Source organism: Eubalaena glacialis, chromosome 9, assembly GCF_028564815.1.
Source record: "Eubalaena glacialis isolate mEubGla1 chromosome 9, mEubGla1.1.hap2.+ XY, whole genome shotgun sequence".
In the NCBI taxonomy this organism is placed as follows: Eukaryota; Metazoa; Chordata; class Mammalia; order Artiodactyla; family Balaenidae; genus Eubalaena; species Eubalaena glacialis.
This window is the reverse complement of record NC_083724.1, coordinates 13,936,690-13,952,672: the sequence shown is the minus strand read 5'-3', so window position 1 is coordinate 13,952,672 and position 15,983 is coordinate 13,936,690. Positions and strand designations below refer to the sequence as shown.

General features: G+C 54.8%; 1 protein-coding gene across 8 annotated transcripts in view; it reads left to right on the top strand.

The window, feature by feature from the left end:
- The window catches only part of DAB2IP (DAB2 interacting protein), a 170,718-nt gene that overhangs the window by 64,966 nt on the left and 89,769 nt on the right, over window positions 1–15,983 (top strand). For all 8 annotated transcript variants that reach the window (XM_061199979.1, XM_061199984.1, XM_061199981.1 and 5 more), the window contains exon 2: window positions 1,763–1,866. In XM_061199979.1, coding sequence (XP_061055962.1) covers window positions 1,763–1,866 — 104 coding nt within the window. The remainder of the gene's footprint in view (window positions 1–1,762; window positions 1,867–15,983) is intronic.

Sequence of the window (15,983 nt, the reverse complement as noted above, 5' to 3'; positions counted from 1 at the left end):
TATCTGGGGATGGATCCGAGTTGGTACGCATTGGAGTGTCTACATGGATGCGAACACGTGTGTGTGTTTTCTGGGCGTGCGCCTCTGACTCTGCACCCCGGTGTGTTCGCGGGTACCAGGGAAATCTCCGCCCCGTCCTTTTTCCTGTCCTTTTTCTTCCTTCTGAGTCAACAGGTCTTTCCCAAGCACCCCCCCACACACCAGCCTCCGTGCAGGGCGCTGGGGATGTGGAGATGCAGCCGGCTTAGGCGTGGGCATTAGGAGTTCCACCGTCAAGCAGAGGACACACACACACACACACACACACACACACACACACTGTGCAAAGTGAGAGCATAGATAGGCTACTCCACCGTCAAGCAGAGGACACACACACACGCGCACACACACCGTGCATGCAAAATGAGAGCGTAGGTAGGCTACCCTGGCCTGGCTCTTGCTACAGGAGCCATAAGGGGGCTGAGAGCCGGGGGCGGAGGAGGTTACCAAGGGTTTCCTCCAGGGCCTGCTGGATGGGTCAGGCTGGGAGGAGCAGGAAAGGGGGCTTCTGTGGGGGCCACAGCCCAAGTACTAGAAAAGAGGCAGCCAGTGCCAAGCCTGGTGTCGGGGAACCAGGGGGGAAAGCGGCCAGGTGGACTGACCTGGCTGTCTAAATGGGCATGCTCAGGCCGTGGCTAAGAGTTTTGAATGAGCTGTCGCCATTTAAAAATCAGAAAATTTCATATTAACAGCCCCCCCCCCCAGATTTCCAGGTCCTCCTGAACCGTGGGAAGCTTTGGCTACACTGAGCCCCCCATTGCGATGCTGAAATAATCAGCTGGAGCTGAGCAGCTGGCTGCTGCTACCCTTTACTCCTTTACCTGCCCGGCCCTGCACTGTTCTCAAGTTTAAAGCCTCAGGAAGAGACAGTTCCAACTGGAAGCTAGAGATCATAGAGTCTCGTGTTTGAAGGGACTGCTTGTATACCCCCAGTAACAGGGAGCTCATTATCACACATCACAAGATGTGCGCCTTGAAGTGCGGGTTTTAGGAGACCTTTTTTTAAAAAAAGTTGTGGTAAATATATATGAAATATATACATGAAGTTTACCATTTTAATCATTTTTACGTGTACAACTCAGTGGTATTATGTACATTTACAAAGTTGTGTAACTATCACCACTGTCCATTTCTAAATCTTTCCCATCACTCCAAATAGAAACCCTGTACAATTAAGCAATAACTCCCCAAGCCCCCCTGTCCCCAGCCCCTGGTAACCTTTCTGTCTCTATGAATTTGCCTATTCTGGGTATTTTGTACAAGTGGAATTATACAATATTTGTCCTTTTGTGTCTGGCTTATGTCACTCAGCATGTTTTCAAGGTTCATCCAGATTGCAGCATGTATCAGAACTTTCATTCTTTTAATGATGGAATTACCTTCCATTGTATGGAGCTACCACACTGTGTTTATCCATTCATCTGTTGATGGACACTTGGGTTGCTTCTACCTTTTTGGCTATTTTGAATAATGTTGACATTTGCATACAAGTATTTCTCTGTGTCCCTGTTTTCAGTTCTTTGGGGTATAGGAGTGGAATTGCTGGGTCATGTGGCCATTCTGTCTTTAACTTTTTGGGGAACCGCTATCTGTTATCCACAATGGTTGGACCATTTTATGGGGACCAGTTGTGTGTTGTCCTGGCCTGGATGGGAATGACAGGAGGGCCTGACTGGGTGGCCTAGATTGTCCATGCTCACCCTCTCTCTCCCTCTGTTGACAGAGTCGCCCCAAGAAAGGCCGGGCTCCCGGCGCAGCCTGCCGGGCAGCCTCTCAGAGAAGAGCCCCAGCATGGAGCCTTCAGCCGCTACGCCGTTCCGGGTCACGGTAACTATCTCTGCGTCACCATCGCCACCTGGCCTGGGGTGCTGCTCTGTGACCCCGCGGCCCCCCTTCCTGGAGCCTCACGGACCGGGAGAGCATCCAGCCTCCCTTGTTCTAGGTATCCGATCGCTCAGCTGCTCCCCTCTCTGTGGCTCAGCCCCATCCGGGGGGGCCACGTGGGGGCCCCTTCTTGCGAGGGAGGGGCCAGACGGAGGACAGACAGCTCTGCAGGCCATGGGGCCCAGAGCTGAGCTGGCCGGGGAAGAAAGAGGCTAGTGTTAGGTCGGATAAACGCACCCTCATGCGTGCACACACACACCACGCTTCCTTAGAATGCACCATTTTTGTTTCCACATTTTAATATCTCTCATATTACAGCCCGTGGTGTGTCATAATTTAATTGCTGTGTTTTTTCTTTCTTGGTGGCACATAAAATAATGCTGTATCTTACAACTGGTGATGTCTTAGAATCAACAAAGGATAGTATATATATCTTAGCTACTGATTATTAGTAGTCCCACCAGCACACATTCTTTTATTTCAAACCTAAATGACTTAATGGAAACAGAATCCAGTGAACCTTAATATCTGACTCTCCATGTCCCCCTGTGTCCCCACCATCCTTCCACGCACCTGCAGTTTTACGTCCCTTTACTACCCCCATTCACATGTTACCATGTGCCCCTCTGTCCATGCTCTGCCAGCTGCTGGAGAAGTGGACATGTTCTGTTCCCCTGGGAGCTCACAGTCTGTAGGGGAGGTGGCTATTTGATAATTTGTTCATCCATTCATTCATTCAACCATTTTTTATGGCGTGCCTGCTGTGTGCCAGGTACCATTCTTTGCACTGGGGCTGAGTGGGAGGAGCTGGCCAAGCGAGTACCAGGTGGATAAAGCCCTTGACCTTATGGGCTGACATTCTTGTGTTGGAGCTATGTGCTGTGAAGGAGAAAAGTAGACTGATAGGGAAAACCAGGAGAGCTTCCTTGAGGTGGTGTGGTTGGGAAGTGATAGTTGAGCTGAAGTCCAAGGGATGAGGAGCTAGCCCTCTGGGGATCAGGGGAAAGAAGGTTTTGATGGAGGGAACAGAGAGGGCACAGGCCTGGCTGTTGCTATATAGTGTGCTATGGGGGTTCTAGGTGAGGTGAGAGTGGGCTGGGAAAGGTGTTCCCTGGGAACACCTTTGAGCTGGGTCTTGAAGGGTTCCTTAGCAATTGGGCAGGCAGTGACAGTGAGAGAGGGAGTTCCAGGTACGGGGAACAGCAGTTGCAAAAACATGGAGGCAGGCATGGAAGCACACTAGAAATTGATGTGTTTGTGGAATGGTGAAATGCTTGGTGGGACTGGAGATGAGGGGTCTGGAGGTCAGGGTAGGAGGTGAGGCTGGGAAGATGGGCCAGGTCCGGGTCAGGTGGCGCCTCTGATAGTTGCACAACTTTGTAAATGTACATAATACCACTGAGTTGTACACTTAAAAATGATTAAAATGGTAAGTCCTCAGCTAAGGGGATGGGGCTTTCCCCAGGGCCACTGATTCTCCTGCTTTCTGTGTGTCATAAAAATGCTCTCAAAATAGATCCTTGGGCCCCCTCAAGATTTCAGTGCAGTGGGCCAGGGGCAGAGCCTGGATATCTGCATTTTTAACAAGCTCATAAAAGAGGTAGTTCTGAGCCCTAGGCTCTGGATCAGATCAGCCTCCAGGCAGTGAGGAGGAGAAGGACACCTGTGCTGAGGAAGGATTCCTGGTCACCTCCCTGGGTGAGACCAGGGCCCTTGGGAGATGGTCTCCAGCTGTGGGGAGGATCAGGAGGCTGGCACCTGAGAGACCCTGATCGAATCAGCTGGCGCAGAGGCCAAGTCCTGCCCTTCCTGGACCCCCACGGCCACAGGCACCAGGGCTGAGCCTTCAGGATGCCTTAGGGAACGCTGACTAATCATAACGTAGCCCCCTGTACTATGTTCACGGTCTTACCTATTCGATCTCTTTTAAACCTTGAGACAACCCTGAAGCTGATACTTTTATCACCCCATTTTACAGATGAGAAAACTGAGGCCCAGAGAGGTGAAGTCCCTCACCCGAGCTCCAAGTGCTCATAATGGTGGAGCCAAGATTTGGACTCAGGTCTCCCTGACCCTAGCGCAGGAGCGTGCTGCACCCCTCTGGCTCGACTGGAACCAGAGGAGGGGGACCCTTCCCCCATTCCCTCCCAGAACCCCCTCAGCATCACTTTTTACCCGCTTCCCTTTCTTTTGCTGCTCTAATAGGTGTATCATCACACCTCGAGGTTGCTATAATTTGCAGTTCTTTAATTGCCAGCTAGGCTTGGCTTTTTTTCTGTAGTGTCGTCTTCACTATGTTTCCTGGTATTGAAACCACCTGTGGCTCAGAGCCAGCGCCAGAGCCAGCCTTCTGAGCCACAGTCCCGTGAGATTAGGGTCTGCAGGATGGAAAGTGTGTTCAGCCGTCAGTTTACCCACTTCTCACAGCAACCCCGAGGGAGGTACCATTAGTGTCTACCAGTCACAGATGAGGGAACTGAGGCTCAGAGAGGTGAAGTTGTTTGCCTGGTGTCACACAGCTCTTGAGTGACAGAGCCTGGCATGGATACTACGATGGCCGGACATTTATTTTTTGTGTCCTTTTGCTCGGCACCTTGTACTTTTCTGTGTGCAGCAGTTAAGGAAAGGGGCGTGAGTCGAGTTTCTATCCTGGGCTGGCGCTCAGAGTTGGGGGGGGACTAGGGAGCTCAGAGGTGGGGAATCTGGGTTCAAATGCGGGCTCTTGCATGACCTGTGTGACCTCGTTAGTCACTCAACCTGTCTGAGCCATGTGTGCTCATCAGTAAAGGGCAGGGAATGACTGACCTTCCTTGAAGGACTTGGTGGACCTTTGTGTGTGCGCACCAGCCCAGGTCTGACCCATGGTAGATGCTTACCCCATGAAATCCACCATTATCATCCGAATTGCATTTCCTCTTTTGGCTCCAGGACAGTAAAGATCTGGGGAGGGTTGGGGTGGAGGGCAGAGGACCGGGTGCTTGGGGGAAGGTCAGAGGTGCGCCTGACCTGGGCCTTAGGGACAGGCTTGACACGGACCCTGTGCAGGACCAGAAGCACACCCTCTCCCCTGCAGCCTGAACTTGCACTTGCTCCCGTGTGCTCCCACAAGCCAGATCCTCTTGCGCTCGCTGACTGCTGCTCTGTGTAGCCCCCTGAAGGAACCCAGGGAACATGGTTTTGCTTGGAGGAGGCAGGGGAGATGTCACAGGATGTACTTGAATAACTGTCGTCTTTGCCGCCATTTCAAACCAGGGTGACGAGATGTCACCGCCTCTCACAGCGGTGCCGCTTGGCAATGATGTAGTTTAATGGAGAATCCACGTCGGGGTCTGTAGGACTCACTCTATCCACCTCCTTCACGCAGACTGAGGCCCAGGAGGGGCCAGACTTGACCAGGTCACCACTCAGCTGGGAGGGCTTCTGAGTCTGGGCTGTTTGCACCCTCACATGCGGCCCTTACCCCTTTTGTGAGTCAGCCTGGGACCGCAGTCATCCCACAGGGCATCGGGCTCAGTGCTGCTCCCACCTCTGCCTCTTGGAGACCATGGGACCCTGGGAGAGCCTCAGTTTACCCTTCTGTAAAAGGGGGGGAGTGACTTCGAGTTTTGAGCATACAGTAGGCGCTTAAACACTTTGATGTGGTATCTAAGGGAATGAGCCATAAAGTCCACAGACCTGGGGCTGAGCCTCATGGCAGCTTTGTGACCCGGGCAAGATATGGAACCTTTTGCCTACCTGGCACAACTTCCGTCTACCTACAGGTGGAGTTGGGGGGTGAGGGAGTGGTTCCCCGGGGCCACTGGGTGCTAGCAGGCCTAGTGGGTGCACCCTGAGAGCTGTGGGGGCCCCTGGATGAGGGCAGGATGGGGAAGGAGCTGGGAGCAGGCGACCAAAGGGACCTCCTGCCCATCTCCGGCCTTCAGCTTTTGGGCTCCAAAGAGATGGCGAGGCTGAGATTCGAACCCATGTCTGTCTTCTCTGCAGCCAGCAGGGAATCCTGGAAGCGAGAGAGGGTCAGAGGTAGGGGAGGCAGGCAGGCAGCAAGCTGGGGGCCTGGACCTGCACAGACTGTCAGGCTGGGTCCAGGGGCTCTGCATGGACCCATCCCTCTTCTTGAAGCCCAGGGACCCTTAGCAGCAGCAGGCTGCCCCCTCTCACCTGCCACCCCATGTTTGAGGAATTCAGTCTGATTTGGGAGTTAAGGAGATGGTGACTGTTACCGGTCCCCTCAGCCCGCCGCCCTCCCCAGACCCAACCTCCCCTGGTGTGGGCTTCCTCCCTCCTTCCTCCCTCCTTCCTCTGCCCCGGCCCCTCCCATCGACCTTGAGGAGAGCTGTCAGGGCCTGGGTGTGGGAGGTGGCAGAGGCTCTGGGAAACTTGACAGCCAATTGATTCTTCCTCGGGAAGTTGAAAGTGAAGAGTTGTGTTTGAAGGTTTAGCTGAAATTAGGTCTCAGGGCTATTTTTTGCGAGTTGGAGAAGGAGAAGTGTCAGGGAGGGGAAGGCCCAGGGAGCTGGCGGAAGCTGCAGATAAACTCCGTACCAGTTGATTGCAGATGCTTCTAGAAGCGGGTCTCAGTTCCTTTCAATCACCCACTTTTACTGGATGCTCAATTGTGTGCACCCTAGGTGGTCCTGAAGCTGTGACGGAGGTGTGCCTGGGGTGCTGTGAGAACCCAGAACAAGAGACAGTTACCTCTCACTGGCGAGGGTAGGGAAAAATTCCTAAAGGAGGATCTTTGGGGCTGGGCTTTGAGGGATGTGTAGGAGTTTGTCAGGAACAAAGGGAGAAGAGTATTCCAGTTAGAGTGGGATCTAACAAAATAGGAACAAGCCAGCGGCCCTGTGTGATTAGATATGATGTTGAACGAGTTGAAGACATGACGGAGAGGAGCCTAGACAGAAAAGTGAGTGGGTGAGGCCTTTGGACTTTCCCCTACGGGACACAGGAGTCAGGGGATGATGAGTGAGAGTGGAGTGGGCAGGAGATCTCTGGGATGTGGACCTTAGGTTTCCCCAGCTGCTCGCCCCTCTTCCTGCCCCTGTGGCTTCCCCAAAACCTCCCCACATTTCAGCTGTCTTTCTTTCTCTCTCACATACACATAAACAGGTACATGACCACAAACATGCAGGACTGTGGGTGACCGCCTCAACACCACGGTGGAAAGGCTGTTGGAAATTAACTGGTCCAAACCTTCCTTCTCCAGAGGAGGGACTGAGGCTCAGAGAGGGCAGGATCCTTTCCCAAGGTCACACAGCATGTCTGGAGCAGGGCCTGGAATTGAGCCCAGGTCTCTCCATTGCTGTCCTGTGCTCCTTATGCCTTGCTCCCTCCTGCCTCATTTCCCTGCAGCTGAGTCCTTCTCCCCACCCCCATCATGCTTCCTGGGAGGAGGGGGCTGAAGGGAATGGACATGTGTGGGTCCAACTACCCATAGAGGCCCCTGATGTCTCATCAGCACACTGCCACCTCCTGGTCTGCCTCTCTGCCCCCATTAGTAGCCCTTGTTGGCTAAGGTGACTCCTGTTGGGCATGGGGATGGTGGACAGAAAAGCTGGTCAGGCTTCCAGATCACATGAGCCTGCTCTGTCACTGCACAGATGGGGAAACTGAGGCCCAGAGAAGGTAGGTTTGCCTGGAATACCTGCTGGGCCTCCCTCTACCACTCCAGGCTTCTACTGCCCATCCCAAATGCACATTTACATGGGACACATCTATGTCTGTGGCCCACAGACTGGTGGAGAGATGTCAACCACGCAGTGTGGCAGACTGGCAGGCAGGAGTGCTGGACCCCAGATTGGGTGCCCTGCTGGACCCCAGATTGGATGCCCCAGTTTCCTCTTCGTAGTACCAGGAATTTGCCTGTGAGGCCGATGTCCCTTGCTCTGTTGAGCCTCCTGAGCTGGAGTCTCCCAACCCAGTGTCTGGCCATTGTTCTGCAGATGAGAGGGTTGGTGGGGAGAGCAGGCCCCGTACCCTCAGCCCTCCTCCTCCTCCCCTGCCTTTCATGGAGCCTAATTGTTATTAAACTGTTTAAACCCAAAAGGCAAATTACTATCATTTTGGTCTGTGTCCATTTGGTCTGTGTCTGCCTTCTGTGGGGAGAGGCCCGCTTTCCCGCAGCAGGAAAGTAGGAGATGGGAACATTGTCACAGACAGCCCAGGGTGGCCAGGGCTGGCCAGAATGGTCTGCAGGGCGGGAGCATGGGGCCAGGGGCTATTTGGCGCCTCCTGAATTGAGGCCAGGCCAGCATGCGAGGTCTGGGACTGAGGGCAGGCTGTGGTATTTGGTAGGGTTGGGGGGCTGCCTGCGCCATTAATAAACATGAAGGTGGTTTCATCAGCTTAGTTTTACAGATTAGGAGAGCAAGGCTCAGGGAGAAGGAACTGGCCCGGGGTCCCCCAGCCGGTGAGCGGCAGAGATGGAAGTCAAGCTCTGGTCTACGAGTCGTATTGTGGGTGTGAACTAACTTACTTTCCTCCCTTGCTTCTCTGCCTTCCTTTTTTCTTTCTTTTAGTACATTTTTAATCAGCACCAGCTGTGTTTCAGGGCCTGTGTGGGGCACTGACACAAATAGGATTAAAACGTAGGTTCTACCTGCAAAAATACGGCGGGTTTATCTGGGGCTTGACAAAGTCATTTCCAGGCAGGTAAGGGGAAAGGACAGGCAGCCAGGACAGCCCCTGCGAAGGCCAGGAGATGGGAAACAGCATGAGGGACAGGAGACCCATGGCAGCATATAGAGCAAATGGGATCGGAGGCTGAATTAACAGGAGTGTGGAGTCCCCGGAGAGGGAGGCGAGGGTGGGCCGGAGCTGGCCGGCGCAGGCCTGGAGTGCAGTGTGTCCTTCAGAGCAGCATACCTGACCGGGCTGGGAGAGTCGGGAGCCCCTTAAGTGGGCAGAGACCAGGACCAGGGTGGGGGATGAGGGATGGGGAGCAAGCAAACTGCTTTTCTCAAGCAGGTTGTCGGGACCCCGTCCCCGCCCTCAACGTCTGAGCTTAGAATGTCCTTGTAGGTGTCCGTGAGGGCAAGGGTGGAGGGAGGAACCAATTCAAGGAGCCCTGGAATCTCCTGCCTCATTTCGGGAGGTGCCAGCTTGGCTCGAGCAGCTTGGGTGGGAGGATGGAGGGGGTAGCAAGAACAGCCTCTGCACCCTCAACCACCCGTTTCTGCCCCCAGTGTCCTCCGGAGGTACCTCTAGGACACCCCTGTAAGGCCCTGCACTCGAGCCTGTTGGGCGGCAAGGAGTTGGATAAACTAGTCCCCACTAAGGTGTCAGTGGCTGACTCCCCGGTCCCTGTGTTATAGCTTCCTTGCACGAAAGGAACCTTATCAGTTGGAAGTCTGAGTCACAGTGGAATGTCAGGCTCTGTGACTGGCAGGTGGGATACGGTTTGGGGGTCTTTCTCCCTCTCTTCACACCTCCCTGGGTCCTGGGGATACAGTACTGGCTCTTCTCATAGGTCTGCCTGGGATGGGGCAGCATTTGTATCTTAGCCCCATGGCTCCCCTCTGTGGGATCCCTCAGGCAAGGTCCCCGACTCTGAGCCTCTCTTTTTCCCATCTGTAAATGGGCCCAGGAGTCCCTCGCTCACAGGGCGGCTGTGAGGGCTCAGTGCCTGGCATTCAGCCAGTGCTCATGCCCTGCCCCTCTTTCTGGTGGGCGGAGCTCACCCTACCCCACCCTTTCCCCAGAGCCTCGGGTCCTCCCTACCGCACCCCTCCTCCTGCTGCCCCAAACGACATTGCCCCTGACAGAGCTTCTAGGGCTTGGCTCTGACACCAGGCTCTGATACCAGAAGGTCTAGAGGGGGTGAAGGGGTCCCTAAGAGACCAGAGACCAAGTTCCCAGGTGGTGAGTACAGATGGAGGTTGGAGGTGTCCGTGCAGGGTGGTTTCTGCCCAGTTGGGGGCAGCAGAGGGCAGCAAGTGACTGCCTGGGCGGCAGCTCCCAGAGGAGAGTGGAAATCCCGGGGGTTTGTGTGCCCCCCACCCCGACCCTGGGGCCACGGTGGTCCAGCTAAACAGGCTGCAGAGCCCACTGCCGGGTAGAGGGAACAGCTCAAATCAGGAGCGCCTGTAGGCAGCTGGGCCTGGCACTGTTGGCTGAGCTGCCTGGGCTGGGTTGACCAGGGAGCTGGGGGACCTCTGAAAGGGGGCCCTCATCAGGGACATGGAGGGGGGCAAGACCTGGAGCCTAGGCAGCCTTCCAGCAGGAGGAAGGGGGTTGAGGGGGCCAGTGTGCAGGCTGGCACTGTCTCTGCACCATGGTTGCCAGGCTGGACCAATAGACCCTCCATCACGGTTGTCCTCTGACGAAGTCCGGCTGACCTGGGTTCGAATCCAGGCTCTGCCAGCTCCTTGCTGTCTGCATGAGGGCACAAGGAGGCAGGGGTGGGGCAGTCATAAAACCTGTTTTACACAGTCCGCTGGGTCAGGCCCTCTCCTGAGCCCTCACTGGGTATCATCTCATGATACCATGAGGCAGATAACACAAATCCCACTTTGTTTAAATTGACAAAACCAAGGCAGACGGAGAGTGAAGAACTTGCTGAAGCTCACTCAGCTCGAGAGCCTAGATAGTGAAGGTCTCACAGAGCCTGGCCCACAACAGGCAGCTCAGTCTCTGCCGGCCAGTGTTGTTATTCTTTCCATTTTATAGATGAGAACACTGAGGCCCTGAGAGGGGAGGTGCGTTGTTCCAGGCCACACAGCCAATTGGGGACAGAGCTGGCACTCAGCCTCATCTTGTTCTGACCCTGCCTTCAGCTGGCCTGGCCCTCACAGGTCAGAAGCTGCCTGTGCAGGGCAGACACCCTGGGTGGGAGGGAACTGCTCCCCTCTTCCCACCCTACCCTGTGTGGCCCCTGTAGGCCTTCCCCTCTCCTAGGGGACCCAGGAAACTGGGTGTGGGGGCCAGGGCTCAGATGCCTTTGCTCCCACCCCACCCCCATATGAAAATGCAGTGATTGCCTCTATCACATCCAGTGGCATTTGGGTTGGATCTCAGACATAATTATATCTGAATCTTTGGGTGGGAATTGTTTCCAAAGCCAGGAGGCCCTCTTTGGAGGCGGCAGCAATGGCATCTGTTTCCGACACAAGGCCCTGCATGGGGATGAGTAACTTTTCCCAGGGAATTGCTTAAAGAACATCTAAAATGAGCCATGATTGTTACTGCCCCGCTCCAGTGCCTTCAATGGCTGCCAGGGAGTAGAATCCAGCTCCCCAGCTGGCATCGAGGCCCCCAGGCCTGTCCCAGCATCCGTATAGGCTGGTGCTTCTGCCCACACTTTTCCCCATTTCCGTTCCTCGAGAGCGCCTTCCCTCCCCTGTGCTCCGCCACAGACTCCTGCAGACTTCCCCTCCCCAGGCTCCAGAACATAGACGCTGTGACTTAACCGTCCACCGGACGTGGTGACTTTCTCAAGGGCAGTGACTGTTTCTGATTTCTCTGAGCCCCAGGCATTGGGGCAGGGCCTCACCTGTCGCAGGCACCCGAGGGGTTTGTAGGGTGAGGTATGTGAGGGGTTTGTAGGGTGAGGTATGTGAGAGACGCAGGGAGTGAATACATCCAGTGAGTGAGGGCGGGGTGAGGAAAGGGGCGTGAGTTTCCACCTCCTTGCTCCTGAGAGCCCACTGCATCTCTGAGGCGGAGTGGCCACCCGCGTGGGAGGAGGTCAGCACAAGTCACCCAGACCACCGCTGTCTTGCCTTGAAATTGACCTTGCCTCCACCCCATGATCCCTCAGGGGCAGGACGCCCAGGTGAGCCTGGCCTGCAGACGGTAAATCAACCCAGGAGGAGAAATAGCCTATAAAATCCTCTCCCCAAACGGTGCGTTTTGTATCCTGCAGTGAAAAGGGCTTTTAAAAGCACTGCTCACTCAGGTGGATTTATGGGGCTGCCGCCCACCTCTCCCCTCTCCCTCCCGCTAGTGTTCACTGGTCTCTGGGGCTGGAGCACCCTGGGGTCCTGGTGTTCCCTGGTGCCTCCTGGTCCAGGGAGAAATGGGATAGCTCCTCTTCCCTGCCTTGATGCTCTGGGGCTATCCCCGGCCAGCTAAGTGCCTGGGACGGCAGGGTGGCGCAGTCTGACCCAGAAGAAGCTCCCTGTGGCCCAGCACAGGACCTGAAGTCCCACCATTAGCACCCTTCCTTCAGGCAAGCTGTTGTCTCCAGAAGGTCCCCTTGTTGTCACCGGCAAATGGGTCACCAGGGAGGGGAAGGATGGCATGCCCAAGCTGGAAAGGGAGTTAGAGATCATCTAGACCAATCCTCTCATTGTACGGATGGGGAAACTGAGTCACAGAGAGGCTAAGGTGCTTGCTCACAGCCTCATAGTGCAGTAATGGAATTATGGAAGGTCTTGGGCTCTGGTGCAGACCACCTGGATTGAACCCAGCTCTGCCACTTCCTGGCTGTGTGGCCTTGTGCAAGTAGCTTAATGTCTCTGAACCTCCATTTTCTCATCTGCACATTGGGTTCTGAGAATTAAACAAGGTAAGTCATGTAAAGCTCTAATACAGTGCCTGAAGCTTAGACGGAGCTTAATAAATACATCTGGCTTGCTCTTATTAACGCATTGGAATAGTTCTTATTATGGTTAACAGCAGAGCTAGGTTTTGAACCCAGATTTCTTGAGTCTACGCATGGTTTTCTTGCCACTTCTGCCGGGCAGCCTCTGTTGAGAGCGTTTATTCACGCAGAGTGCACAGAGCACAGGACAGGGTTGTTCTGATGGGGGCTAAGCAGTGAGTCACCCTGGGAAGACTGGCCTCGTGCCGGGGCCTCAGTGAGAGGGCCTGGAGGGAGGCAGAAGGAGACAGTAGAGAGCCTGCTGCAGGGGTGTGGCTCCCTGATGGAGTTGGTTTTCTCCCAGCCATGTGGCCCTCGTGCTGGACTCCCTGCCCCGAGGTCAGGACTGGCTGAGGGCTTAAAGAGCTGATAAAGTGTGCGTGCCCATCCTGACCTCTGGGGTGGGCTTACGAGGCTAAGGCAAGCGTTGGCCAGCCAGAGGATTTATGGGAGTGAGTCACTCCCTGGCTGCTCTGGGTTATCACATCCCTGCTCGAGACCTTAGGAATGAGTGTCTGATTTCTGTTAACTGATGCCACTCAGTCCTGGGCACTGGCAGGTACCAGGAGGGTCTCTCTGTTGTCCTCATTTCCCCCTCCCACCTTCACGCCCCCACCTGCTTCCCAACTGCGTGCCCCCACCTCCTCCCTCCTCTAGACTCTCAGGGTTTCTAATGGGCCCCCTTGACCTGGGTGTCCTCTGCTTTGGGGAGGGGGTTGTATGTCCCATGTCATGAGCCTGGGCTCGGGTGTGTAACTTGGAGGTTGGAGGGACCTGTGATCACTCCGGGGCCCTCCTGGTCAGCCAGACCCGCTACTGTCCTACCTCTACAATCTTCGCCTGTGCTGTGATTCTGCCTGGAATATACCTATACGGCTGCCCTGCCCCACATGATCTCAGCAAGCCCACCTGCTGCCTCACCTTCAGTGTTTCTATTATGCCTTCAAAAGCTGCCTCCTCCAGCAAGTCCACCCAGATTGACCCCAAGTGGAATCCCTTAAAAGGCCTCCCAGAGCACATTCTTTGCTTTTCTCCTTTTTCTTTTTTATTTGTTTATTCATTTAGGAAGTATTTACGGAATGCCTGCCAGGTGTCCAGCACTGGGGACCCAGGCCGCAATGGCCCCCACAGTCCTGTAGGGGAGGAAGGCATGAAACAAATGCATGTACAACTACAACTGTGATAGGTCTGCAGGGAGATATGGCCCAATCCGAGGGCATCTGGGAGGCCCCTGAGGAGAAGACTGAAGAGAGACTGAAGGGTGTGCAGGGCCTGCCAGGCAAAGGGGGACTCTGTTCTAGGCAGTGGCAATAGCCTGGGCCAAGGCCCTGTGGCGGGAGGAGCTGGCAGTTCCAAAAGTGCCGCTGAAGCCCCTGGGGCTGGAGCCCAGGAGGGAGATCATGAGGGGCCTTAGGCCTCACCAAGGAGCTAGGCCTTCATCCCAGGAGCCCAGGGGTGGAGCTGGTCCATGGCAGGGTCTCATCTGTTTTTCCAAGGGTCCCTCTGGATGCTCTCGGAGAATGAACAGGGTGACAGGGTTGGGGACAGCCAAAGCAGCGAGGAGGCTCCCACAGGTGCCTCGGAACAGCCTGGGCCGCCTCTCCAGCTGGACCATGGGACCCCTGAAGGCAGAGAGCTAACGCTTCTTGGGGCTCAGCGCATGGCGAGGCTCAGGAAACATGCCCTGAGTGAGCCATTGACCAGCCCCCTTCTCCATCACAGGAGCTTTGGGTCCTAGAAGTTGCTTCTGTAAGCTGCTGCCTTCTGTTTCCTTCTGGCTAATTGCTGGGCTGTCCCCTGGTGACCGAGCAAAGTCTGAGCAATAAAAACAATGACAATGACGGTGATGATGATAGTAGCTAATATTTTTACTGTGTGCCGGGAAATGGGCTAAGTTCTTTCCATGCATGATCTCACTGACTCGTTACAACAGTCTGTGAGGTAGCTACTATAGTCCCCATTCTATAGAAGAGGAAACAGGCTCGGGACAGTTAGGGCACTGGCCTAAGGCCCACAGTCATTAAGTGGTGGAACCCTCTACTACCTTGCCTCTTGGGGGAGGGGGAGGAAAGGTATTTGCATTTTACCCAGGGATTCCTAGATGTCAAGGTAATCCTAGGACCTAAAGAGGTGTGTCAAATGGTGGTGTTTCAGGTGTGGTGATGGGCAGAAGGAGAGATGTTTGGGGCAGGGGTCTCCAGCTCTGGGTAGGGGTGAGGCCCTGCAGAGCAACCTGCCAGGCCTCAAGGCACCCAGAAACCACACATTTAGGGAGCTGTGAAGACAGTTTTCAGGGTGTGAGAGAAGCAAGTAGGTCGTCCTCAGAGATTGGCACAAAGTGAGGCCCTGCCTGCAGAGCAGGCGAAATTGGGGCGGCAGCAACATGGAGCCGTTTTCTCCCCTCCGGCCCAAGATGTGGGCTTGTGGCTCTTTGAGCTTACCCGGCCACTCTCCCTTCCTGCCATGGCTGTGAACGTGAGCGCGTGTGGGCCGGTGTGTTTGGCCTGGGTGTCAGCGTAACTCTGTGAGTACCTGATGATAGTTGAATATATGTGTAAATTTGTGAGCCTGTCTCAGTATATTTGTATGTTTATCTGTGCGTTTCATGGCTGTGTATGTGTGTATTTGTGTGTGCGCTGGTCAGTGTGCATCTGTGTGTTTAGGTGTGTGTATCTGGTGGTGCTAGGGAGACCTGTTATGTTTATACATGCATTTCTTTGTGGCCATGTCCCTCCCCCACATGTGCACCATCCATGTCCTTGAACCTGGGTGTGCTCCTCTCCCTGGGTACTTCTCCATGTGAACATGTTTGGGTGTAGCTATCTGGGCAATATTTTAATGCAAGAGTGATCCTTGAGTGTCAGGTTCCAGCCCCTTCCCGGTCCTCATAGCCAGTGAATTGGTTCTCTTTGTGTGATCTGAATAGTCTGGCTACCTTCTCTGGGTAAGGTGGAGTGTGGAGGTCTTATGTTCAAAGGAGCGCCGGCATGGGCTTAGTGAGGGTTCTGTGGGCTTAGGGTGGCCTGTCAGTAGGTGGCCACTGGGAAGGCACCAACTTGATCCTGGCTTAAAATTCCTCCCACCTTTCCCCTGTCACAGTGTCTGACATTCCACTGTTACTGAGTTATTCCCCAACTGGGACCCTCTTTGGTGGTGCATAGCTCCCAGGGGAGGAGGCCAGGGAGGCCTGCAGCTTGCTGAGGGTAGAGCCCCAGGAAAGGGGAAGAGGGCAGGAGGAATTGTGCATCTGAAGGATTCAAGCAAAGCCACAGAAATTGCTGGTACTGTTAGTGCCAAACGTGGGAGAGCCCAGCTGTGAAAGGCAGCTGCTCTAGCTTTAGAGAATCATCAAATATCAGCACTGGAAAGGAGCTTGGTGATCACCCAACCCAGGCCCTCGGAGTACAGATGGGAAGACTGAGGCCTGGAAAGAGGAAACATGGGGAGCCTGGGAGGTTCTGGAAGCATTCTGGCATTG